The following is a 27,501-nucleotide window of genomic DNA, read 5'->3' as shown; positions in this document are numbered from 1 at the left end:
CTCACACTGCGCAGCTGACACAGGCAGCACCAACACCATCAGCATTCAACCAGATGGTAATTCCCACTGTCATATCAGTGTTATTACTTCTGGGGTAACAGTGGTACTGATCTAGGAAAAACTCTAAATGAAGTTAAAGTGGCCGTTGGCTCAAGAATGTTTTCTTTGTAAGATGTTTTCGAAATGAGGTCTGAGTAAGACAAAGAACAATTTGGAATAATTTCCATTGTGGCTGTCCATGGTCCTGAATTCCTCTGGGGTTTGGCAATAGCAGGAATCTATGACGCCGTTCAAAGAGGAGGTGGACAGCGCTCCTCTGCTCATCTCGCGCTACTACACCTGTCACCGTCACATCATTTATCATTTCCTACGAATCGAAGAGCATTTGTCACAGAATGTGTTTTCAAACATATTTGATATGAATAATTCAGACACCATAACGACTTGCGTTGATCAGCTTTCCGAACATCATCTTAATTGTCGTTCCAAGATTCTCCAGCAGGGGACTTCCTAGCGCTACACATGTCTGACGGGTCAACAGTGTGCACAACAGGCAGGTTTTTGTGCAGCCGGTTAATCAGACTGAATCACTGTGGTGGACTTTCGGTGGCGGGACCAAACTGGAAGTCGGCAGTAAGTGGCTGTACAAACAAGGCTTTTCAGTATTTTCCGCAGAAATATTAGAGGATTGTATCTGTTTCGATACATTCATTTTACATTAAGTTTCTTCTAGGTTGTACGCATTTTACATTCCACGTTCTATTTTATGCCGGCAGAATCAGTCGTTGAGAGGTAGACCTAAAATAAAAGATATGCTCATGAAAAGCTCAGAAGAGCACGATACCTTTGCGTGGGATGCGTACTAATGAGAGTACATGCATTTTTCCATGCGAATCGTTGATACATTTGAAAAGCTGCGTAAAGTCGTAAAGAATGGAAAAACCAACGGACGGCTGTGTCTCTTGAGTGAGAGGTTTTTGTACGGCGGGTGAATGAGTCTGTATCACTGTGGTACACTTTCGGTGGCGGCACAAAACTGTCAGTTGGACGTAAGTAATTCTCTTCCACATCCCTCACTAATATTCTGTAATTTTCCGACGTTCGATGTCGTGAATCAAAATTGTAATTCTGGAGATGCGTGAATTAAAAACAGAAATGTTATAGTTAGATTGTCAAATGATTTAAAATGCGTTTTTATTCTAGCCCATTTTACTTCGGACAGTCTGTCTTTATCGTAGTGATGTTTAGATGGCCGTAATGCAGTAACTTTGCTATTTTGCGCTCGAGGTGAACTAAATTAAATTGCATTGGCTCACTTGCCGTCGGCAGGATCACGGCGGCTCTGTAGGCGAATGTCATTTTTGGCTCAATCTGCAAAACGACAATCTCTTTCTCAGAAATGTGGAATAAAATAGTGTTTTCCACCTAACACTAAATATAAACACAGTTAAATTATTTAATCTGAGTTAATTATTTTTCACACTTTAAAATGAAGTTGGATCATAGCCTGCGCACACTTTGTCGTTTGTGTTGGTTGAAATCCGATCGTTTTATTCATTCAAATTTTAATTTTAATTTTAAAGATTTTAATTTTTATTTACGATCGCATCATTATATTAAAATTTTTGTTACATTACAGATATATGTTCTGTAGTCCGGTGTCATAACATTCTCTAGTCTACTGTATATCGGTTTGATTAAAAAAAAAAAAAAAAATTAAAAAGCAAGGAATTTCCAATGCAATGAACATATTTACCAAATGGGTAATTCTTTTGAAAACTTAATGTAAAAGTTTCATGAAAACAGTTTCTTGCTGTTGGAGTGCGCGTTCAGTTCATACACGTGAAGGACAACAACGGGAACCTCGTAAAATGTGGTGCATTCTGTAGCTTTTCAGCGTAAATATCATTATGTATCCATTCCTTTGCAAGAAGTTCTGCGTATTTTTTGGGTCTATGGTACTGAAATGATCGACAGTTGAAGCTGCAAATGTGGAGTAAATTGAAAGTAACTGCACTAGAAGCAGTTCTGGATGTGGTGAAGATTTTTATCATAGTTAAGTACTACCGTCACACGATATGATAATAATGGAATGCATGCAGACAGAACCTTTAATAATGTCAATGTGCTTTATATTGTAGACACTCCAAATTAGTTACAAGTGATAACTTCTGTACGACATTCACTTCTCATCGCAAGGACAGAATGATTGACACATGGAGGGGGCGTGTCCACTGTCTGACCTCACTGTCTCTGGTGTCTTCCAGGTGACACAGTCCCCGCCCTCACAGTCCTGCCCCCCTCCCGGGAGGAGCTGAGGCAGCAGGGAAAGGCCACACTGGTGTGTCTGGCCAACCGGGGCTTCCCCTCGGACTGGGCCCTGCGCTGGAAGGTGGACGGTGCCGACATCAGCTCGGGCGTGGCCAGGAGCGCGGGGGTCCTGGGGCAGGACGGCCTGTACAGCTGGAGCAGCTCCCTGACCCTCAGCGCGGACGCCTAGAAGAAGGCGGAGTCGCTGACCTGCGAGGCCACGCAGGGGTCCCAGTCCGCCCCCTCTCAGACGCTGAGGAGGGACCAGTGTTCTGAGTAGGCCTGGGGGGGGGGGCAGCTCACACCCTCTGATCTCACTGTTTTTACCCCGTCCTGCTCTCAGCCCCTCTGCCCCTTCCTGCTGACACACTGAGCTCTGTCTGTGTGTGAATCCCCTCCTCCAGCCTGAGCTTTTACTGCTAATGTCTCACATGTGCTCTGCTTGTGCTGCTCAACAAACTTGCACACACACGCCTCCTTACTTGTGTTTGTGTGATTTTGGCGATAGCTGTTAGATCAAACTCAACTATTACATAATAAAGATTCTTTGAACAGATATTGTTTTGACTGGCTGTTATTATTAAAAATAGACTTTGGTGCTCCTGGTGATCCTCTTGTTTTTGTGCAAAGTCTGCAAGGATTCCACCAAGTCAGCCCATTCTCGGATGAAATCAGAATTATCCTCAAACCATTGAACATATTTTTACAACACACCCAATAATTCAAATGAATGGCAATGAAAAAATATGTATTAAAATATGTAAACTGACAAAGAAGCAACAATATTTAAAGAGTCAATAGTTTAATCACAAATAGATATTTATTCCTGAATCTGAACAGTGTATTTGTTATAAATTTAGAAAGAATACCCTAAGAAATGTAACCGGAGTTTTCTTTTCACGGACAACATGATTATAATTAATTACAAGAAGTACGATAACCAAATTAAATTATAAAAAAAACCATATCAATAAACAATGTAATTAAGCCACGGCTATGGGTCCACTACATACTTAAAGTCCTTCATTTGATATTATACACAGAAGGTGATTCTCTATTTTATTGGGATGTTTCTTATTGAATAAATGCAGGTGTTTATAGTGGGCTCCATAGTGCTGAGAGGTTGTGTGTGAAGTGAGCGATGCGGAATCAGTCAGGGAGGGGCAGGCCCAGCTCTGGAGCCCTGCTGAGAGGAGCAGTGATGTATGAGCGCGCTCAGAGCAGTCCTGTGCGGCAGGAAGTGCGCTCGACTCACACTGAGGCCCTGGGGACGGCCCAGACACCTGGGCACAGCAGCGCCCTGTTCCCAGTTTGGGTCAGTCCCACTGAGGGACCAGCAGAACCAGCCTGCCCCGCCCTGTGCATTCAAATCTGAGTTTCACCCCCCTCCTGCCCCGCCCTGCGTATGCAAATCTGAGTTTCACTCCCCCTCCTACCCCACGTATGCAAATCTGAGTTTCACTCCCCTCACCCACATCTCGCAGTTTCTCAGCCAAAAATACCCCCACACCGACAACAGATGTTTGAACATGAGGAGGTGGAGGACTCATTTCTATACTGAGGTGAGAAAGGGAGGGGGCTGTACCTCACACCTGCGTCAGCAGGAATCTCAGATCAGAGATTTCAGATGTGTGGAGGAACTTAAAGCCGTATTCCATCCATACAGAAACAAGCAAGATATTATGTGATACATTTAAACACAAAGATGAGCTAATAAAAATGTGTTCTTGTATCATAAATATTTAAAGCACATAATTTATTCTAACCAAAAGCTGATCATATTAGCTATTTGCATTTTGCAGGCAAACACAACTTGCAGATGTTATATTATATTCTATATTATAATATAATCAATAGCTTCAATTATTTTGGTTTCAGTCAACTTCATTTCTCAATAGGAACTTGCTGAAGTGAGACATTTAATCCGATTAGCTCCTTCTCAAACGTGCCTGCACACTGCATTATTTCATGTAAAAGTCGGATGAGAATGGTGGGTTGTGTCCATTCTTTAACTTCTGATTCATCGGTGTCACCACAGAAGGTATTCATTGGTGGTGCAAGCAGAGAGGTATATTACATAGGAGAAGCAGTAACTGACATGTAAATGTGACCAAGAAAAATATTTTTTAAATGTTATTTAAAAAAAACTATGATTCAGTCCAGCACAGCTGTTCTTAAACCTGGATCCGATGTGAATAGAAACACCTTTAATAACATAAATTATTGAGTATTTTTTGAATACAAACTCAAAATACCTTTCTGGAAACAATTAATTGGAAATCCCACTCATTTCACCTCTGGGAGAATGTACACATCCTCTGCATTAGTCTGAACTCCAGAGAAATATGGAGATGATTGCTGCTTGTGAGCTGATGTACTGTGTGATGCCTGTGATGTTGTGGTACAGAAGTGTGTGTGGTTCAGCTGCAGCACTGCTATGGGTTCAGTGAGTGTGACACAGAGCAGCTCCTCTTCAGCACAGAGAGATGTGTATTCAGGGCTGTGGCTCACTATTGCCCCCTACAGCCCAGCTGACAGTACTGCTGTCCCAGATCAGTGCTTCCCCCCCCTCAGCACCTGCAGTAGGTCCCAGCTGCGGCAGTGCAGTCTCTGTGCATTCTGACTGAGGGAGGTTTTTGTACGGCTCTCTAACACTGTGTGAACGGCGTGCTATCGCTCTGCTGACAGTAATAATCTCCTGCATCTTCAGCCTGGACTCCAGTGATTTTCAGTGTGAACTGAGTCCCAGATCCACTCCCACTGAAACGATCAGGAATTCCAGTCAGACGATATGTGGCACCAAAAATCAGAGGTGTAGGAGCCTGACCAGGTTTCTGCAGGTACCAGTGGAGACAGGGACCAAAACCATATTGGGAAATGTAGCAGTTGCCCAAACTCTGACTGGCTGTACAGCTGACAGAGACAGTGTCTCCCAGCTGAACAGACCGAGCTGCTGGAGACTGAGTCAGGATTATATCTGCCATTGATCCTGAAATAGAAAAATATGATAATGCATGTCAATTCACATTAATCAATGCAGATAAATATTTGTAAGCAATGTGCTATATTCTGGTAATTTTGACGAGATAACACTGGTAACTCTTGTTAAATATTTATGTTTTGAAAATTAAGCAATGTAAATGTGAACAATTAAAAATCCAGTTAAACTGGATGCATCTTTCTCACCTTGTACAAGGAGTCCCAGCATCACCAGCAGTAGAAAGACTGACATCATCATAACGCTGCCTGTGTCAGTGTCTGTGAAAGGACTGGACAGTCACTGATCAGTACTGGAGGTCTTAAAGTGTGTGGAGCAGTGAGGCAGGACAGGTATGCAAAGCCCCTTCCTCTATACAAATCCTGTCACACACAGTTAGAGGAGCTCTGATGTGTGAACAGGGCTGGCACACATGCTCAATTTACTGATATTTTTACCCAGACAACATATTTATTGTGTGTATTAAGCTAATTATTTCTGAAATTAGATTACATTTTTATAGATCCATAAATGGCCAGGAGTGTCAGCTTATTGACTAATATACCAGAATATTTGTATTTAATAAATTTCTGTATTGTTTGTGTTGATATATTTTGGTGTCAGAAATAAGAAATTCTGTGATATAATGCATGCACGGGATAGGATTCTAATGTATATTCTTTTGAAATGAACGTGAACTAAAACATTGTTTAAGTGAGCTTTTCCTTTTGTCCCTATGAACATTGTTTCATCTCTAATTTCTTTTTTACTATCTGATATCATATTCATTATGTCATTCCATACATATTCATTTATTCAATGCCTCGCATCACTTTTGTGAAAGCACAGGGAAAATACATCTCCCACAATGCACATTTTCCCAGCAACCACTTCTTTTCCCTCACTGCAGATCACTCAGTTACATGTATGGGGGGTGCTGTCCATCCTGTTCAGCGTATATAGACAGACTACTCCATTGTGGGGCTGCTTCAAACTGCACCGGTTAGGTCTCCATGTTATACCAGCCTGGGGGTTTTTTAAACAAAGCAGGGTCACTGAATTAACTGGATATCGGTCCTGAGTAAACCCTGGAGCAGCTCTTTTTACTTCAGTCCATGTGCCATATTTTGGATGGTTCCGGGTTCTACTCAGCGCACTTACACGGCAAACTCAGTAATCCTGCTTTATGAAACAGGGCCCTGTAGTTTTCTCTCCCTCATTATACTGTAGTGCTTTCATATCAGGAGCAAAACAGCACTCTCTGTCTCCTCCCTGTGGTCACACATTGTAATGGCAGCTTGTGTCATGCATTGAAGCACATCCCATTGCGGTGTCCTCTTCATCCACAAAATTCTGATTACTTGAAAATTTGGAAGGGAGCACAGGGTCTATCCTGCATTATTTATTCAAATTTGGAAAAAATTAAACTTAAATTAGTGTTCATTATCCATGAAAATTCCTTCTATTGTAAATCATTGCGAAACTTAAGAACAATGCTTTTGCTCGCACCTACATCCATGCAAATGAATGAGCGAGATTTCCTATGATGTACCCATTTTTTCACAACCATGGGTGAAAGTGAAGTCAGTGCAGAAGATGGAGCTGAGTTTGGAGTTTGGGAAAGAGCAGGAGGAACACTGCTGGGGGGTGTGAGAGTCACTCTCATCTCTGAATGCCCTGTAGCCGGTAGCTCATTGGAATTCTGTATTAAATTCCAAAGATCCTGTGCAACTACAGGAAATGAATTATCCTAGAATGTTTCTGTGTCTCATCAAAATTAAGGTAACATTGACCAATGTGCAAAAAATCTGTTTAGATCCTTATTTATAATTTACCCATGGAAACACCTGAAATATGTACAATTTTTTTTATTCAAGATACTTCATTTGTGTTTGTTGAGTCCCAACTCTGGTCCAGTAAATGTAATTGAATAGCAATTCACCATTTCAGTCTATAGTTAAATCTGTGCATCTAATCCTTGTGTTTACAAAGTACTGATATCTCAAGCGCATAAGTGCTAGTAACTCAAGTGTATTCCTTCAATGAAAGGTTTATGCCAATATAATTCAAATGGATCTTAAGTGAAAGGTTTTGGATTCGCTCGCATCAACATTTAGAGAAATTGTATTAAATTTTAAAATGGTAAAGTTATTACTGCACAAAACAGCTCAGAATTTGAGCAGAGCCCCTCAGGGTCACAGATCAGTGCCTCCCCCGTCAGCACCTGCAGTAGGTCCCAGCTGCAGCAGTGCAGTCTCTGTGCAGTCTGACTGAGGGAGGTTTTTGTACGGCTCTCTATCACTGTGTGAACAGCCTGGCATAGTCCAGCTGACAGTAATAATCTCCTGCATCTTCAGCCTGGACTCCAGTGATTTTCAGTGTGTACTGAGTCCCAGATCCACTCCCACTGAAACGATCAGGAATCCCAGTCTGGCGAGTACTGGTCGTTTGAATCAGAAGTTTAGGAGCCTGACCAGGTTTCTGCAGGTACCAGTGGAGCCAGCCGCCCAAACTCTGACTGGCTGTACAGCTGATAGAGACAGTCTCTCCCAGCTGAACAGACCGAGCTGCTGGAGACTGAGTCAGGATTATATATGCCATTGATCCTGAAATTGAAAAAAATGAAAATGGATGTCAATGCACATTAGTCTATGCAGATAAATCTTCGTAAGTAACATGCAATATTCTGACAATGTTGACAACACTGGTAACTCTGTTTAAAAAATATATATATATTTTTTAAGTAAGCAAAGAAAACGTGAACTACAACCAAAATTCCAAGTTAAAATGGATCCATCTATCTTACCCTGTGCAAGGAGTCCCAGCATCACCAGCAGTACAAAGTATGACATCGTCATAACGCTGCCTGTGTCAGTGTCTGTGAAAGGACTGTACAGTCACTGATCAGCGCTGGGGGTCTTAAAGTGTGTGGAGCAGTGAGGCAGGACAGGTATGCAAAGGCCCTTCCTCTATACAAATCCTGTCACACACAGTTAGAGGAGCTCTGATGTGTGAACAGCAGTGGGTCTACAGAGGGCTGGGACATGTGCTGTTTTTACCCTGTTAAACATTTAAATGTCAATATTACTATTTTTGGCTTTGATAATTCTCATTATATAAGCATAACTGGTGAAGACAGTCAGGTTTAATATGGCCTATCATTGTGTGAAATATGTGTGAATGAATTCATGTTACATGTTATGATTGTAGTTTCTTCATGCAGTTTGGAAAGTCATAGACATCTGTCAGGCGCAGGGAATAATTAAGGTGCAGTATATCTATCTAAAATTTAAGAAAAGTGAAATACAAGATTACAATGAATATTCCCAGATTTCACTCAGAAGACCTTCTTTCTTTGAATTTAATGGAGTTGCATTTTAGAATACAAGTAATGAAGATGCTTGTGTTCAAATATTGGGGAAATTGACTTAACCTTACATAAATGTATTTCATGTTTCAAACGAAGATTTATCCTCATATAGGTGCTAAACAGTAATTTCTCCATCAGTCCTGAAGAGTTCAGATAATCCTGCTCTTCCCCGTGTGCAGCCAGCAGCCGCTAATTCTCATTTAGCTCTCAGCCAGCTGAGCAGCGCAGCCACTGAATCTGGGAGCTCACACTGCGCAGCTGGCACAGGCAGACTGCAGGCACACAGTCACCCAGAGGAATCGCTTTTCCTCAGAGAGAAAGGGACGACTGAGCTGAATGAGTCCCTCTCTCCCTCCTGTGGTGACCTTACAGATAATGACATGTTTCCTTCTGCACAGCGGCTCACCGGATTGGTCAGCGCTGCTGTCAGACTGTAGCTTGTGCTCCTTTATTACGGGGTTGGAGGATCGGATCAGAAGCAGCAGTGGAGCTCTCTGATTGGTCAGGCTGTGTAGCAGCAGCCTGTGTAAGGTGTGTTGGGAGAGCTCTGGACTGAGCGACTCCACTGTGCTGGACTGCCTGCAGTTCACTGCTGCTGGGCTCTGTGCCATCCTGTGTTAAAATTATTAACTATCAATTAATTTAGAAATGTGATATTTTATGTCAGAGCACTGCTTCAGAACAACACATGTCTGTTGGCCAGGGAGTGATTATAAATCAAAGTCATTGGAAATGTTTTGACCTTACATTCTATATTAAAAGTGTGGATATTCTGAAATATATTTAAAAATATGGTAATTGTTTTGAGAGCATAAGTGATTTAATAATAATCCACGACAGCTCAGTGTTCCAGATCAGTGCCTCCCCCCTCAGCACCTGCAGTAGGTCCCAGCTGCAGCAGTGCAGTCTCTGTGCAGTCTGACTGAGGGAGGTTTTTGTACGGCTCTCTATCACTGTGTGATTGGTGCAAAGCCCTGCTGACAGTAATAATCTCCTGCATCTTCAGCCTGGACTCCAGTGATTTTCAGTGTGAACTGAGTCCCAGATCCACTCCCACTGAAACGATCAGGAATCCCAGTCTGGCGAGTTGTGGCATAATAAATCAGAAGTTTAGGAGCCTGACCAGGTTTCTGCAGGTACCAGCTGAGTAAGTCCTTCGTAACAGTGGAGTAGTAAACGCTCTCACTGGCTGTACAGCTGATGGAGACAGTCTCTCCCAGCTGAACAGACCGAGCTGCTGGATTCTGAGTCAGAACTTTATCTGCCTTTGATTCTGAAACACAAAACATGGAAATGGATGTCAATGCATATTAATATTTTCAAACAATGTGCTCAATTCTGGTACATTTAACTAAGTTATGACTGCCACTTGTGTTAAAAAAGGTTTATGTTGTGAAAAGACACGAACTGAAATGTGAACTACAACAAAAATCTCAAGGTAAAATGGATGCATTTTGTTGCCCTACCGGTGCATTTTTCTCACCCTGTACAAGGAGTCCCAGCATCACCAGCAGTAGAAAGTTTGACATCATCATAATGCTGCCTGTGTCAGTGTCTGTGAAAGGACTGGACAGTCACTGATCAGTGCTGGGGGTCTTAAAGTGTGTGGAGCAGTGAGGCAGGACAGGTATGCAAAGCCTCTTCCTCTATACAAATCCTGTCACACACAGTTAGAGGAGCTCTGATGTGTGAACAGTAGTGGGGCTATAGAGGGTTGGGACACGTTCTCTATTCACTGATGTTTTTACACAGACAGCATATTTTTTGTCTGCATTAAGTGATTTCTTTCTGAAATTAGATTACACTTTCATTGATCCATAAATGCTCAGGAGTGTCAGCATATGGACTAACATTTCAGAAAATGTGTTTTTAATACATTTCTATTTGTTCTGATAGATATTTTGGTATCCGAAATAAGAAATTCAGTGATATCATATATGCACAAGAAATCATTCAAATGTTGTATATTCTTGTGAAAAGAATGTGAACTAAAACATTGTCAAAGTTAGCTTTTCCTTTTGTCACTATTAACATTGTTTCATCTCTGATTTCTTTTTTTTCTATCTGATATCATATTCATTATGTCATGCCTTCCATATCCATTTATTCAATGCCCCGCATCACTTTTGTGAAAGCAGAGAAAAATACATCTCCCACAATGCACATTATCCCAGCAACCACTTCTTTTCCCTCAATGCAGATCACTCAGTTACATGTACGGGGGGGACTGTACATCCTGTTCAGCATATATAGACAGACTACTCCATTGTGGGGCTGCTTCAAACTGCATCGGTTAGGTCTACATGTTATACCAGCCTGGGGTTTTTTACGCAAAGCAGGGTCACTGAATTAACTGGATTTTGGTCCTGAGTAAACCCTGGAGCAGCTCTTTTTACTTCAGTCCATGTGCCATATTTTGGATGGTTCCGGGTTTTACTCAGCGCACTTACCCGGCAAACTCAGTAATCCTGCTTTATGAACCAGGGCCCTGTAGTTTTCTCTCCCTCATTATACTGCAGTGCTTTCATATCAGGAGCAAAACAGCACTCTCTGTCTCCTCCTTGTGGTCACACATTGTAATGGCAGCTTGTGCCTTGCATAGAAGCTCAGCCCATAGTGGTGTCCCCTCCAGCCATAGCATGCTGTTTACTTGAAAAGTTAGAAGGAAGCCCAGGGTCAAACCTGCATTACTTATCCAAATTTGGCTAAAATGGAAGTTAAATTAGTCATCAGTAAGCATGAAAATTCCTCCTATTGTAAATAATGGCGATACTTAAGAACAATGCTTTTGATCACACCTACTGTACATCCATGCAAAGGAATGAGCGAGATTTCATATGATGTATCAGTTTTTCCACAGCCAAGGGTGAAAGTGAAGTCAGTGCAGAAGCTGGAGCTGAGTTTGGAGTTTGGGAAAGAGCAGGAGGAACACTGCTGGGGGGTGTGAGAGCCACTCTCATCTCTGAATGCCCTGTAGCCGGTAGCTCATTGGAATTCGGTATTCATTTCCAAAGATCCTGTGCAACTACAGGAAAGGAATTATCCTAGAATGTTTCTGGGTTCTCATCATCAAAATTAAGGTAACATTGACCAATGTGCAAAAAATCTGTTTAGATCCTTAATTATAATTTACTCCTGGAAAAACCTCAAATATGCAAAAAAAACAAAACAAAAAAACAACAACATTACATTCAAGATATTTCACTTGTGTGTGTTGAGACCCACCTCTGGTCCAGTAAATGTAATTGAATAGCAATTCACCATTTCAGGTTTTTGTGAAATCTGTGCATCTTTTCCTTGTGTTCACAAAATGCTGATTGGTTACCCCTTCCTATTTCTGTTTCGGGAGAGATTAAACAATTTGAAACTGACCAATTCCTGTGTCTCAAGTGTATTCCTTCAATAAAATGTTTATGCATATACAATTCAAATGGATCTTAGCAGGAAGGTTTTGGATGTGCTCACATTAACATTTAGAGAAATGGTGTTAAATATGAGAATATGAGAGTTACTCATACGTAATACAGTTCAGAATATGAGGAGAGCCCCTCAGTGTTCCAGACCAGTGCCTCCCCCCTCACCACCTGCAGTAGTCCCAGCTGCAGCAGTGCAGTCTCTGTGCAGTCAGACTGAGGGAGGTTTTTGTACGGCTCTCTATCGCTGTGTGTACGGAGTGCTCCAGCCCTGCTGACAGTAATAATCTCCTGCATCTTCAGCCTGGACTCCAGTGATTTTCAGTGTGAACTGAGTCCCAGATCCACTCCCACTGAAACGATCAGGAATCCCAGACTGGCGAGTTGTGGCAACACGAATCAGAAGTTTAGGAGCCTGACCAGGTTTCTGCAGGTACCAGTGGAGCCAATTGCTCACACTCTCACTGGCTGTACAGCTGATAGAGACAGTGTCTCCTTGCTGAAAAGACTGAGCTGTTGGAGACTGAGTCAGGACTGTATCTGCCTTTGATCCTAAAATAGAAAAAAATGAAAATGAATGTCAATTCACATTAATCTATGCGGATAAATCTTCTTAAGTAACATGCAATATTCTGGCAATTTTGACAACACTGGTAACTCTTGTTAAAAATATTTTTTTTTTTTTAAACTACGCAAAGCTAATGTGAACTGTAACCAAAATTCCAAATTAAAATGGATCCATCTTTCTTACCTTGTACAAGGAGTCCCAGCATTACCAGCTGTAGAAAGTGTGACATCATCATAATGCTGCCTGTGTCAGTGTCTGTAAAAGGACTGGACAGTCACTGATCAGTGCTGGGGGTCTTAAAGTGTGTGGAGCAGTGAGGCAGGACAGGTATGCAAAGCCCCTTCCTCTATACAAATCCTGTCACACACAGTTAGAGGAGCTCTGATGTGTGAACAGCAGTGGGTCTGTAGGGGGCTGGGACACGTGCTGTTTTTACTCTGTTAAACGTATAAATGTCAATATTACTATTTTTGGCTTTGTCATTTCTGATTTTATAAGCATAACTGGTGAAGAAAGGCAGGCTGAATATGGCTTATTGCGTAAAATATGTATTGAATAAATTCACGTAGCATGTCATGATTGTAGTTTCTTCATGGCAGTTTGGAAAGTCAAAGACATCTGTCAGGTGCAGGGAATAATTCAGATGCAGTATATCTATCTAAAATTTATGAAAAGTGCAATACAATATTATTTTTAAGATTCCCTGATTTCTCTCAGAAGACCTTCTGTCTTTGAATTTAATGGAGTTGCGTTTTAAAATCCAAGCAATGAAGATGCTTGTGTGTAAATATTGGGAAAACTGACATAACCTTACAATGATGAATTCCATGTTTTAAACAAAGATTTGTCGTAGTTTTTGTGCTAAACTGTAATTCATCCATCAGTCCTGAAGAGCTCAGAATATCCTGCTCTTCCCCGTGTGCAGCCAGCAGCTGCTAATTCTCATTTAGCTCTCAGCCAGCTGAGCAGCGCAGCCACTGAATCTGGGAGCTCACACTGCGCAGCTGGCACAGGCAGACTGCAGGCACACAGTCACCCAGAGGAATCGCTTTTCCTCAGAGAGAAAGGGACGACTGAGCTGAAGGAGTCCCTCCCTCCCTCCTGTGGTGACCTCACAGATAATGATACGATCCCTTCTGCGCAGCAGCTCACCGGATTGGTCAGCGGTGCTGTCAGACTGTAGCTTGTGCTCCTTTATTACGGGGTTGGAGGATCGGATCAGAAGCAGCAGTGGAGCTCTCTGATTGGTCAGAGTGTGTGACAGCAGCCTGTGTAAGGTGTGCTGGGAGAGCTCTGGACTGAGCGACTCCACTGTGCTGAACTGCCTGCAGTTCACTGCTGCTGGGCTCTGTGCCATCCTGTGTTAAACTCATTAACTATCAATTCATTTAGAAATGTGATATTTTATGTCAGAGCACTGCTTCAGAACACACGTCTGTTGGCCAAGGAGAGATTATGAAGCATAGTTATTGGAAATTATTCGACATGACATTCATAATTTAAAGTTTGGATACACAGAAATTATAATATATGATATTTATTTAGATTTGAGAGTATAAACATTTTAATAATAATCCACCACAGCTCAGTGATCCAGATCAGTGCCTCCCCCCTCAGCACCTGCAGTAGGTCCCAGCTTCAGCAGTGCAGTTTCTGTGCAGCCTGACTGAGGGAGGTTTTTGTACGGCTCTCTAACACTGTGTGAGCGGTAAGCTATAGTGCTGCTGACAGTAATAATCTCCTGCATCTTCAGCCAGGACTCCATTGATTTTCAGTGTGAACTGAGTCCCAGATCCACTCCCATTGAAACGATCAGGGATCCCAGACTGGCGAGTTGTGGCCCAGTAAATCAGAAGTTTAGGAGCCTGACCAGGTTTCTGCAGGTACCATTGGAGACAGGGACCGAAATCATATATGGAATTGTAGCAGTAGCTCACACTCTCACTGGCTGTACAGCTGATAGAGACAGTGTCTCCAGGCTGAAACGACTGAGCTGCTGGAGACTGAGTCAAAACGACATCTGCCATTGATTCTGAAGTACAAAACATATAAATGGATGTCAATGCACATTAATATTGTCAAACACAATGCAATATTCTGGCAATAATTAAACTATAATGGCACTATTATGACAACAGCTATGTTTTGAAAAGTAAGCAATGAAAAAATAAAACATAAGCATAATCCAATGTTAACATGTATCAATTTTTCTCACCCTGTACAAGGAGTCCCAGCATTACCAGCAGTAGAAAGTTTGATATCATCATAATGCTGCCTGTGTCAGTGTCTGTGAAAGGACTGGACAGTCACTGATCAGTACTGGGGGCCTTAAAGTGTGTGGAGCAGTGAGGCAGGGCAGGTATGCAAAGCCCCTTCCTCTATACAAATCCTGTCACACACAGTTAGAGGAGCTCTGATGTGTGAACAGCAGTGGGTCTATAGAGGGCTGGGACACATTCTCTGTTCACTGATTATTTTACCCAGTCAAGCATTTGAAAGTCAATTTTACTGATTCTGATTGTACTGCATGATTATAGATGTCTAACTGGTAAAGACTGGCTGACTATGAGGTATGATAATTAACATATTTTGTGCACGGACGACAGGTTCATTACACGAGATCAGACAGTCAGGGACATCAGTCAGTCACAGGAAATTATTCAGTTACAGTACGTCAATATAAAATCAATGAAAAGTGAAATACTGTATTATTTTGAATCTTTCCTGATTTCACTCATATCATCATTCTTAGGTTTAACGCAGTTGTATTGTGACAACTAGCAATGAAAATGCTTCTTTTTAAATACTGTGAAAACTAAGCTGACCGTGGAAAACGTATTCCATGATTTAAGTGAGGTTTTAGTGTCATTTTTGTACAAAACCGTAATTCCTCCATCAGTCCTGAAAAGCTCAGAAAATCCTGCTCTTCCCCGTGTGCAGCCAGCAGCCGCTAATTCTCATTTAGCTCTCAGCCAGCTGAGCAGCGCAGCCACTGAATCTGGGAGCTCACACTGTGCAGCTGGCACAGTCAGCACCAACACCATCAGCATTCAACACCAGGTGATAATTTCCACAGTCATATCAGTGTTATTACTTCTGGGCTAACAGTGGTACTGGTCTAGGAAAAACTCTAAATGAAGTTAAAGTGGCCATTGATTCAAGAATGTTTTCTTTGTAAGATTTTTTCGAAATGAGGTCTGAGTAAGACTAAGAAAAATACAAATTTAAAAAGCTTGAATAATTTCCATTGTGGCTGTCCATGGTCCTGAATTCCTCTGGGGTTTGGGAATAGTAGGAATCTATGACGCTATCCAAAGAGGAGGTGATGAATGCTCCTCTGCTCATCTCGCGCTACTACACCTGTCACCGTCACATCATTTATCGTTTCGTACGAATCGAAGAGCATTTGTCACGGAAAGTGTTTTGAAACATATTTCATATTGATGACTCGGACAACGCAACGACTTGCGTTGATCAGCTTTCCGATCATCTTAATTGTCGTTCCACGATTCTCCAGCAGGGGACTTCCTAGCGCTACACAAGTCTGACGGGTCAACAGTGTGCACAACAGGCAGGTTTTTGTACAGCCGGTTAATCAGACTGAATCACTGTGGTGGACTTTCGGTGGCGGGACTAAACTGGAAGTCGGCAGTAAGTGGCTATACAAACAAGGCTTTTCAACATTTTCCGCAGAAATATTAATAGATTCGATCGGTTCCGATACATTCATTTTACGTTAAGTTTCTTCTAAGGTGTTCGCATTTTACATTCCACGTTCTATTTTATGCCGGCTGAATCAGTCGTTGAGAGGTAGGCAAAAAATAAAAGATATGCTCATGAAAAGCTCAGAAAAGCACGATACATTTGCGTGGGATACGTACGAATCAGAGTACATGCATTTTCCCATGCGAATCGTTGATACATTTGAAAAGCTCCTTAAAGTCGTAAAGAATGGAAAAACCAACGGACGGCTGTGTCTCTTGAGTGAGAGGTTTTTGTACGGCGACTGAATGAGTCTGTATCACTGTGGTACACTTTCGGTGGCGGCACAAAACTGTCAGTTGGACGTAAGTAATTCTCTTCCACATCCCTCACTGTCGATGTTTTTGCCTTCTTTTTTAATATTCTGTAATTTTCCGACGTTCGATGTCGCGAATCAAAATTGTAATTCTGGAGATGCGTGAATTAAAAACAGAAATGTTATAGTTCGAATGTCAAATGATTTCAAATACTTTTTTATTCTAGCCCATTTTACTTCGGACAGTCTGTCTTTATCGTATTAATGTTTAGATGGCCGTAATGCAACAACTTTGCTATTTTGCGCTCGAGGTGAACTAAATTAAATTGCATTGGCTCCCTTGCCGTCGGCGGGATCACGGCGGCTCTGTAGGAGAATGTAATTTATGGCACAGTCTGCAAAACGACAATCTCTTTCTCAGAAATGTGGAATAAAATAGTGTTGTCCACCTAACACTTAATCAGAGTTAATTATTTTTCACACTTTAAAATGAAATTGGATCATATCTACTTCATGCACTTTGTCGTTTGTGTTGCTTATGAAATCCGATCGTTTTATTAATTCATATTTTGTTTATTTAAATTTTTATTTACGATCGCATTATTATATGAAAAATTTTGTTACATTGCAGACTTATGTTCTGTAGTCCCATGTCATAACATTCTCGAGTCTACGGTATATTGGTTTGATTTTAAAAAATAAATACATTTTTAAAAAGCGAGGAATTTACAATGCAATGAACATATTTACCAAATGTGCAATTCTTTTGAAAACTTAATGTAAAAGTTTCATGAAAATTGTTTCTTGCTGTTGGAGTGCGCGTTCAGTTCATGCACGTGAAGGAACACAACGGGAACCTCGTAAAATGTGGTTCATTCTGTAGGTTTTCAGCGTAAATATCATTATATATCCATTTTCTGCATGAAGTTCTGCGTATTTTATTGGGTCTATGGTACTGAAATCGACAGTTCAAGCTGCAAAAGTGGAGTAAATTGAAAGTAACTGCACTAGAAGCAGTTCTGGTTGTGGTGAAGAATTTTATCATTGTTAAGTACTGCCGTCACACGATCTGACAATAATGGAATGCATGCAGACAGAACCTTTAATAATGTCAATGTACTTTATATTGTAGATACTCCTAATTAGTTACAAGTGATAACTTCTGTACGACATTCACGTCTCATCGCAAGGACAGAATGATTGACACATGGGAGGGGGCGTGTCCACTGTCTGACCTCACTGTCTCTGCCGTGTCTCCCAGGTGACACAGTCCCCGCCCTCACAGTCCTGCCCCCCTCCCGGGAGGAGCTGAGTCAGCAGGGAAAGGCCACACTGGTGTGTCTGGCCAACCGGGGCTTCCCCTCGGACTGGGCCCTGCGCTGGAAGGTGGACGGTGCCGACGTCAGCTCGGGCGTGGCCGGGAGCGCGGGGGTCCTGGGGCAGGACGGCCTGTACAGCTGGAGCAGCTCCCTGACCCTCAGCGCGGACGCCTGGAAGAAGGCGGAGTCGCTGACCTGCGAGGCCACGCAGGGGTCCCAGTCCACCCCCTCTCAGACGCTGAGGAGGGACCAGTGTTCTGAGTAGGCCTGGGGGGGGGCAGCTCACACCCACTGATCTCACTGTTTTTACCCTGTTCTGCTCTCAGCCCCTCTGCCCCTTACTGCTGACACACTGAGCTCAGTCTGTGTGTGAATCCCCTCCTCCAGCCTGAGCTTTTACTGCTAATATCTCACATGTGCTCTGCTTGTGCTGCTCAACAAACTTGCACACGCACGCCTCCTTACTTGTGTTTGTGTGATTTTGGCGATAGCTGTTAGATAAAACTCAACTATTACATAATAAAGATTCTTTGAAAAGATATTGTTTTGACTGGCTATGATTATTAAAATTCGACTTTGGTGCTCCTGGTGACCCTCTTGTTTTTGTGCAAAGTGTGCAATGATTCCACCAAGTTAGCCCATTCTCGGATTAAATCAGAATTATCCTCAGACCACTAAACATTTTTTTTACAACACACCCAATAATTCAAATGAATGGCAATGAAAAAATATGTATTAAAAATATGTAAACTGACCATGAAGCAACAATATTTATAGTCAGTAGTTTAATTGTAAATAGACAATTATTCGTGAATCTTTACATTGTATTTTTACAGAGTTTTCTTTTCACGGACAACATGATTATAATTAATTACAAGAAGCAATATAACCAAATGAAATTATAAAAAGACCATATCAATAAAAAACATAATTAAGCAAGGACTGTGGGTCCACTACATTCTTAAAGTCCTTCATTTGAAATTATACACAGAATGTGATACTCTATTTTATTGGGATGTTTCTTATTGAATAAATGCAGGTGTTTATGGTGGGCTCCATAATGCTGAGAGGCTGTGTGTGAAGTGAGCGATGCCGGAATCAGTCAGGGAGGGGCAGGCCCAGCTCTGGAGCCCTGCTGAGCGGAGCAGTGATGTGTGAGCGCGCTCAGAGCAGTCCTGTGCGGCAGGAAGTGCGCTCGACTCACACTGAGCCCCTGGGGACGGCCCAGACACCTGGGCACAGCGGCGCCCTGTTCCCAGTTTGGGTCAGTCCCACTGAGGGACCAGCAGAACCAGCCTGCCCCGCCCTGCGTATGCAAATCTGAGTTTCACTCCCCCTCCTACCCCGCGTATGCAAATCTGAGTTTCACCCCCCTCCTGCCCCGCCCTGCGTATGCAAATCTGAGTTTCACTCCCCCTCCTACCCCACGTATGCAAATCGGAGTTTCACTCCCCTCACCCACAGCTCGCAGTTTCTCAGCCCAAAATACCCCCACACCGGAAACAGATGTTTGAACATGAGGAGGTAGAGGCTCATTTCTATACTGAGATGAGAAAGGGAGGGGGCTGGACCTCACACCTGCGTCAGCATGAATCTCAGATTAGAGATTTCAGATGTGTGGATGAACTTAAAGCCATATTCAATCCGTACAGAAACAAGCAAGACATTATGGGATACATTTAAACACAAAGATAATCTAACACAAATGTGTTCTTGTTTCATTAATATTTATAGCACAAAATTATGTTCTTATTTAAATATTTAAAGTAGAACATTTTATTTTAACCAAAAGTTGTTTATATTTGCTATCTGCATGTTGCATGCTAAAACAATTTGCAGATATAGTATTCAGCATTATAATAAAATCAATAGCTTCAATGAGTTCTGTTTCAGTCATCCTAATTTGTCAATAGGAACTTCCTGAAGTGAGACATTTAATCCGATTAGCTCCTTCTCAAACGTGCCTGCACACTGCATTATATCTTGTAAAAGTCTGATGAGAATGGTGGGTTGTGTCCATTCTTTAACTTCTGATTCATTAGTGTCACCACAGAAGGTATTCACTGGTGGTGGAAGCAGAGAAGTATATTGGATAGGGGAAGCAGTAACTGTGTGGCACATCTACAGGTAAATACGTCCAACAAAACTATATGAAAATTTTTTATGCCTCCATGTCTTTATGCCTCCATGTAAGCACATACTGTCTATGGAAAATGTAATGGAGGTAAGTATGATGGAAGAGCAAACTGAAACCAAAATTAATACTGAAAGACAATTGAACAGAACTGTAAAAATCTGATACTATGATTCAGTCCAGCACAGCCGAGCTTAAACCTGGATCCCATTTGAACAGAAACACCTTTCATATAATAAATATTGTGTATGCATTGAATACAAACTCATAATATCTTTTCTGGAAGCAATTCATTTGAAACCACTCTCATTCCACCTCTGGGAGAATGTACACATCCTCTGCATTAGTCTGAACTCAAGAGCAATATGGAGATGATTGCTGCTTGTGAGCTGATGTACTGTATGATGCCTGTGATGTTGTGGTACAGAAGTGTGTGTGGTTCAGCAGCAGCTCTGCTATGGGTTCAGTGTGTGTGACACAGAGCAGCTCCTCTTCAGCACAGAGAGGTGTGCATTCAGAGCTGTGGCTCATTGTTGCCCCCTACAGCCCAGTTGGCAGTACTGCTGTCCCAGACCAGTGCCTCCCCCCTCAGCACCTGCAGTAGGACCCAGCTGCAGCAGTGCAGTCTCTGTGCAGTCTGACTGAAGGAGGTTTTTGTACGGCTCTCTAACACTGTGTGAACGGCGTGCTATCGCTCTGCTGACAGTAATAATCTCCTGCATCTTCAGCCTGGACTCCAGTGATTTTTAGTGTGTACTGAGTCCCAGATCCACTCCCACTGAAACGATCAGGAATCCCGGTATGGCGATATGTGGCAATATATATCAGAAGTTTTGGAGCCTGACCAGGTTTCTGCAGGTACCATTGGAGCCAGTTGCTCACACTCTCACTGGTTGTACAGCTGATAGAGACAGTGTCTCCCTGCTGAACAGACCGAGCTGGTGGATCCTGAGTCAGAACTATATCTGCCATTGATTCTGAAATACAAAACATGGAAATGGATGTCAATGCACATTAATATTGTCAAACACAATGCAATATTCTGGCAATAATTAGACTAGAATAGCACTATTATGACAACAGCTATGTTTTGAAAAGTAAGCAATGAAAAAATAAAACATTAGCAAAATCCAAAGTAAACATGGATCAATTTTTCTTACCCTGGACAAGGAGTCCCAGCATCACCAGCAGTAGAAAGTATGACATCATCATAATGCTGCCTGTGTCAGTGTCTGTGAAAGGACTGGACAGTCACTGATCAGCACTGAGGGTCTTAAAGTGTGTGGAGCAGTGAGGCAGGACAGGTATGCAAAGCCCCTTCCTCTATACAAATCCTTTCACACACAGTTAGAGGAGCTCTGATGTGTGAACAGCAGTGGGTCTATAGAGGGTTGGGACACGTGCTCTATTCACTGATGTTTTCACCTAGTCAAGCATTTGAAAGTCAATTTTACTGATGCTGATTGTATTGTATGATTATTGATGTGTAACTGGTAAAGACTGGCTGACTATGAGGTATGATTGTAAAAAATATGCTTAAAAAATTAACATATTGTGTGCACTGACGACAGGCTCATAACATGAGATCAGACAGTCAGGGACATCAGTCAGTCACAGGAATTTATTCAGTTACAGTACGTCCATATAGAATCATTGAAAAGTGAAATGCTGAATTATTTTGAATGTTTCCTGATTTCTCTCATATCATCTTTCTCAGTTTAATGCAGTTGTATTGTGACAACTAGCAATGAAGATGCTTCTTTTTACTTACTGTGAAAACTAAGCTGACCGTGGAAAACATATTCCATGATTTAAGCCAGGTTTTAGTGTCATTCTTGTCCTAAACTGTAATTCCTCCATCAGTCCTGAAGAGTTCAGATAATCCTACTCTTCCCCGTGTGCAGCCTGCAGCCGCTAATTCTCATTTAGCTCTCAGCCAGCTGAGCAGCGCAGCCACTGAATCTGGGAGCTCACACTGCGCAGCTGGCACAGGCAGACTGCAGGCACACAGTCACCCAGAGGAATCGCTTTTCCTCAGAGAGAAAGGGACGACTGAGCTGAAGGAGTCCCTCCCTCCCTCCTGTGGTGCCCTCACAGATAATGACATGATCCCTTCTGCACAGCGGCTCACCGGATTGGTCAGCGGTGCTGTCAGACTGTAGTCTGTGCTCCTTTATTACGGGGTTGGAGGATCAGATCAGAAGCAGCAGTGGAGCTCTCTGATTGGTCAGGGCGTGTAGCAGCAGCCTGTGTAAGATGTGCAGGGAGAGCTCTGGACTAAGCGACTCCACTGTGCTGGACTGCCTGCAGTTCACTGCTGCTGGGCTCTGTGCCATCCTGTGTTAATCTCATTAACTATCAAAGAGTTTAGAAATATGATATTTTATGTCAGAGTAATGCTTCAGAACAACACTTGTCTATTGGCGAAGGAGTGATTACAAAGCAAAGTCATTGGAAAGTCTTCGACATTACAATACATTCCTTATTAAAAGTGTGGGTATTCTGAAATATACTGAAATATATAGTAATTGTTTTGATTTGTCAGTATACTTTTTAAAAAATAATCTACCATTGCTCAGTGTTCCAGACCAGTGCCTCCCCCCTCAGCACCTGCAGTAGGTCCCAGCTGCAGCAGTGCAGTCTCTGTGCAGTCTGACTGAGGGAGGTTTTTGTACGGCTCTCTATCACTGTGTGAGCGGCCAGCTCTCACTCTGCTGACAGTAATAATCTCCTGCATCTTCAGCCTGGACTCCAGTGATTTTCAGTGTGAACTGAGTCCCAGATCTACTCCCACTGAAACGATCAGGGATCCCAGTCTGGCGAGTTGTGTCTCTATAAATCAGAAGTTTAGGAGGCTGACCAGGTTTCTGCAGGTACCAGTGGAGATCGCTGCTCACACTCTCACTGGCTGTACAGCTGATAGAGACAGTGTCTCCCTGCTGAAAAGACTGAGCTGCTGGAGACTGAGTCAGGACTATATCTGCCATTGATCCTGAAATAGATAACAATGAAAATGGATGTCAATGCACATTCATCTATGCAGACAAATCTTGGTAAGTAACATGCAATATTCTGGCCATTATGAGAACACTGATAACTCTTCTTAAAAATAATTATTTTTTAAAAAAGTAGGTAACTTTTGTAAAAAGATTTATGTTTTGAAAATTAAGCAATGTAAATGTGAGCAACAGTCAAAAATCCAAAGTTAAAATGGATTTATCTTTCTTACCCTGTACAAGGAGTCCCAGCATCACCAGCAGTAGAAAGTTTGACATCATCATAATGCTGCCTGTGTCAGTGTCTGTGAAAGGACTGGACAGTCACTGATCAGTGCTGGGGGTCTTAAAGTGTGTGGAGCAGTGAGGCAGGACAGGTATGCAAAGCCCCTTCCTCTATACAAATCCTGTCACACACAGTTAGAGGAGCTCTGATGTGTGAACAGCAGTGGGTCTATAGAGGGTTGGGACATGTGCTGTTTTTACCCTGTTAAATGCTTAAATGTCAATATTATTATTTTTTGCTCTGATTTTACAAGCATAGCTGGTGCAAATATGCAGGCTGAATATGACTTATCATTGTGTAAAATATAAATTGAATAAATTCACGTTGCATGTTATGATTGTAGTTTCTTTATGGGAGTTTTGTAGAGTCAAAGACATCAGTCAGGGGCAGGAAATTATTCAGTTGCAGTCCATCCATTAAGAATCAATGAAATGTGAAATACTGAATTATTTTGAATGTTTCCTGATTTCACTCATATCTTCTTTCACATATTTAATGCAGCTGTATTGTGACAACTAGCAATGAAGATGCTTCTTTATAAATACTGTGAAAACTAAGCTGACCGTGGAAAACCTATTCCATGATTTAAGTCAGGTTTTAGTGTCATTTTTGTCCTGAACTGTAATTCCTCCATCAGTCCTGAAGAGCTCAAAAAATCCTGCTCTTCCCCGTGTGCAGCCTGCAGCCGCTAATTCTCATTTAGCTCTCAGCCAGCTGAGCAGCGCAGCCACTGAATCTGGGAGCTCACACTGCGCAGCTGGCACAGGCAGACTGCAGGCACACAGTCACCCAGAGGAATCGCTTTTCCTCAGAGAGAAAGGGACGACTGAGCTGAAGGAGTCCCTCCCTCCCTCCTCTGGTGACCTCACAGATAATGATATGATCCCTTCTGCACAGCGGCTCACCGGATTGGTCAGCGGTGCTGTCAGACTGTAGCTTGTGCTCCTTTATTACGGGGTTGGAGGATCGGATCAGAAGCAGCAGTAGGAGCTCTCTGATTGGTCAGGGTGTGTAGCAGCAGCCTGTGTAAGGTGTGCTGGGAGAGCTCTGGACTGAGCGACTCCACTGTGCTGGACTGCCTGCAGTTCACTGCTGCTGGGCCCTGTGCCATCCTGTGTTAAACTCATTAACTGTTAATGAATTTAGAAATGTGATATTTTATGTCAAAGCAATGCTTCAGAACAACACATGTCTATTGGCCAGGGAGTGATTATAAATCAAAGTCATTGGAAATGTTTTGACATTACATTCTATAATAAAAGTGTGGATATTCTGAAATATATTTAAATATATGGTGATTGTTTTGAGAGTATAAGTGATTTAATAATAATCCACCACAGCTCAGTGTTCCAGATCAGTGCCACCCCCCTCAGCACCTGCAGTAGGTCCCCACTGCAGCAGTGCAGTCTCTGTGCACTCTGACAGAGGGAGGTTTTTGTACGGCTCTCTAACACTGTGTGATTGGTGTAAAGCTCTGCTGACAGTAATAATCTCCTTCATCTTCAGCCTGGACTCCAGTGATTTTCAGTGTGAACTGAGTCCCAGATCCACTCCCATTGAAACGATCAGGAATGCCAGTGTGGCGATTTGTGGCACTATGAATCAGAAGTTTAGGAGCCTGACCAGGTTTCTGCAGGTACCAGTGGAGAGCGCTGCGCAAACTATGACTGGCTTTACAGCTGATAGAGACAGTCTCTCCCAGCTGAACAGACCGAGTTGCAGGATCCTGAGTTAATACAATATCAGCCATTGATTCTGAAAAAACAAAGCATGAAAATGTTTGTCAACGTAATGTTATATTATCAAACACTGTGCAAAATTCTGATCAGTTTCATTATGCTATTATTGCAACCGTTTGCTTGAAAACACTAGTTTTGTGAATTAAAGAAAAAAGAAAATGTGAACTACAACCAAAATTCCAAATTAAAATGGATCCATCTTTCTCACCCTGTACAAGGAGTCCCAGCATCACCAGCAGTAGAATGTTTGACATCATCATAATGCTGCCTGTGTCAGTGTCTGTGAAAGGACTGGACAGTCACTGATCAGCACTGGGGGTCTTAAAGTGTGTGGAGCAGTGAGGCAGGACAGGTATGCAAAGCCCCTTCCTCTATACAAATCCTGTCACACACAGTTAGAGGAGCTCTGATGTGTGAGCAGCAGTGGGTCTATAGAGGGTTGGGACACGTGCTCTATTCACTGATGATTTTACCCAGACAGCATATTTTTTGTCTGCATTAAATGAATTTGTCCTGAAATTAGTTTGCACTTTCATGGATACATAAATGGTAAGGAGTATCAGCATATTGACTAATATTCCAGAAAATGTGTATTTAATACATTTCAGTATTGTTTGTTTTGATATATATTTTGGTGTCAGAAATAAAAAATTCAGTGATATCATAAAGGATTCCAATTATATTCTTTTGAAACTAATGTGAACTAAAACATTGTTTAAGTGAGTTTTTCCTTTTGTCACTATGAACATTGTTTCATCTCTGATTTCTTTTTTTTCTCTATCTGATATCATATTCACTGAGTCATGCTTTCCATGCCCAGTTTTGCAATGCTCCCCAAAACTCTCTGAATGCAGAGAAACTACTACTCCCACAATGCACATTCTCCCAGCAACCACTTCTTTTCCCCCACTGCTTATCACTCAGTTACATGTATGGGGGGGCTGTACATCCTGTTCAGCATATATAGACAAACTACTCCATTGTGGTGTTGCTTCCAACTGCACCAGTTAGGTCTCCATGTTATACCAGCCAGGGGATTTTTTAAACAAAGCAGGGTCACTGAATTAACTGGATATCGGTCCTGAGTAAACCCTGGAGCAGCTCTTTTTACTTCAGTCCATGTGCCATATTTTGGACGGTTTCGGGTTTTACTCAGTGCACTTACCCGGCAAACTCAGTAATCCTGCTTTATGAACCAGGGCCCTGCAGTTTCCTCTCTCTCATTATACTGCAGTGCTTCTATAGGAGCAAAACAGCACTCTCTGTCTTCACCCTGTGGTCACACATTGTAATGGCAGCGTGTGCCTTGCATAGAAGCTCGTCCCATAGTGGTGTCCTCTTCATCCACAGAATGTTGATTACTTGAATATTTGGTAGGGAGCACAGGGTCAATCCTGCATTATTTATTCAGATTTGGCCAAAATTGAACTTAAATTAGTCTTCAGTCAGCATGAAAATTCCTCCTATTGTAAATCATTGGGAAACTTAAGAAGAATGCTTTTGCTCACACCTACATCCATGCAAATGAATGAGCGAGATTTCCCATGATGTATCAGTTTTTTCACAGCCAAGGGTGAAAGTGAAGTCAGTGCAGAAGATGGAGCTGAGTTTGGAGTTTGGGAAAGAGCAGGAGGAACACTGCTGGGGGGTGTGAGAGTCACTCTCATCTCTGAATGCCCTGTAGCCGGTAGCTCATTGGAATTCGGTATTAATTTCCAAAGAGCCTGTGTAACTACAGGAAAGGATTTATCCTAGAATGTTTCTGGGTCTCATCATCAAAATTAAGGTAACATTGACCAGTGTGCAAAAAATCTGTTTAGATCTGTAATTATAATTTACGCCTGGAAAAATCTCAAATATTAAAAAAAAAAATAAAGTATTACATTCAACATATTTCACTTGTGCATGTTGAGTCCCACCTCTGGTCCAGTAAATGTAATTTAATCGCAATTCAACACTCCAGTCTATTCTTAAATCTGTGCATGTTGTCCTTGTGTTTACAAAGTACTGATATCTCAAGCATATAAGCGCCATTATCTCAAGTGTATTCTGTTAATGAAAGGTTTATGCTTATATAAATTAAAATGGATTTTAAGAGGAAGGTATTTGATCTGCTCACATTAGCATTAAAAGCAATTGTATAAAATATTAGATTATGACAGTTATTAATGCACAAATCTGCTCAGAATTTGAGCAGAGCCCCTCTAGGTCACAGACCAGTGCCTCCCGCCTCAGCACCTGCAGTAGGTCCCAGCTGCAGCAGTGCAGTCTCTGTGCAGTCTGACTGAGGGAGGTTTTTGTACGGCTCTCTATCACTGTGTGAACGGTAAATAGCTGTGCTGACAGTAATAATCTCCTGCATCCTCAGCCT

General features: G+C 42.1%; 2 long non-coding RNA genes and 2 gene segments (V, D, J or C); 2 read left to right on the top strand and 2 right to left on the bottom strand.

The window, feature by feature from the left end:
- Positions 1-280: 280 nt before the first annotated feature.
- Positions 281-2,866, top strand: LOC118221692. The segment is given in 3 exon segments: positions 281-341; positions 532-633; positions 2,268-2,866. Coding segments are annotated over 3 exon segments (396 nt in total).
- A 9,096-nt stretch (positions 2,867-11,962) lies between these two features.
- Positions 11,963-14,987, bottom strand: LOC118220305. Its single transcript, XR_004763939.1, has 2 exons — positions 14,854-14,987; positions 11,963-12,622 (listed from the first exon to the last, which is right to left on the bottom strand). It is a non-coding gene; the product is annotated as an uncharacterized LOC118220305 (long non-coding RNA).
- Positions 14,988-15,939: 952 nt separating this feature from the next.
- Positions 15,940-18,514, top strand: LOC118221688. The segment is given in 3 exon segments: positions 15,940-16,026; positions 16,654-16,705; positions 17,918-18,514. Coding segments are annotated over 3 exon segments (462 nt in total).
- A 1,221-nt stretch (positions 18,515-19,735) lies between these two features.
- Positions 19,736-27,425, bottom strand: LOC118220308. The gene is made up of 2 exons (XR_004763942.1): positions 27,369-27,425; positions 19,736-20,704 (listed from the first exon to the last, which is right to left on the bottom strand). It is a non-coding gene; the product is annotated as an uncharacterized LOC118220308 (long non-coding RNA).
- Positions 27,426-27,501: the final 76 nt, after the last annotated feature.

The sequence above is a fragment of the Anguilla anguilla genome, chromosome 2, assembly GCF_013347855.1.
Source record: "Anguilla anguilla isolate fAngAng1 chromosome 2, fAngAng1.pri, whole genome shotgun sequence".
NCBI classification, from domain to species: Eukaryota; Metazoa; Chordata; class Actinopteri; order Anguilliformes; family Anguillidae; genus Anguilla; species Anguilla anguilla.
The sequence above is the reverse complement of the archived record's forward strand: the minus strand, read 5'-3'. Positions and strand labels throughout refer to the sequence as shown.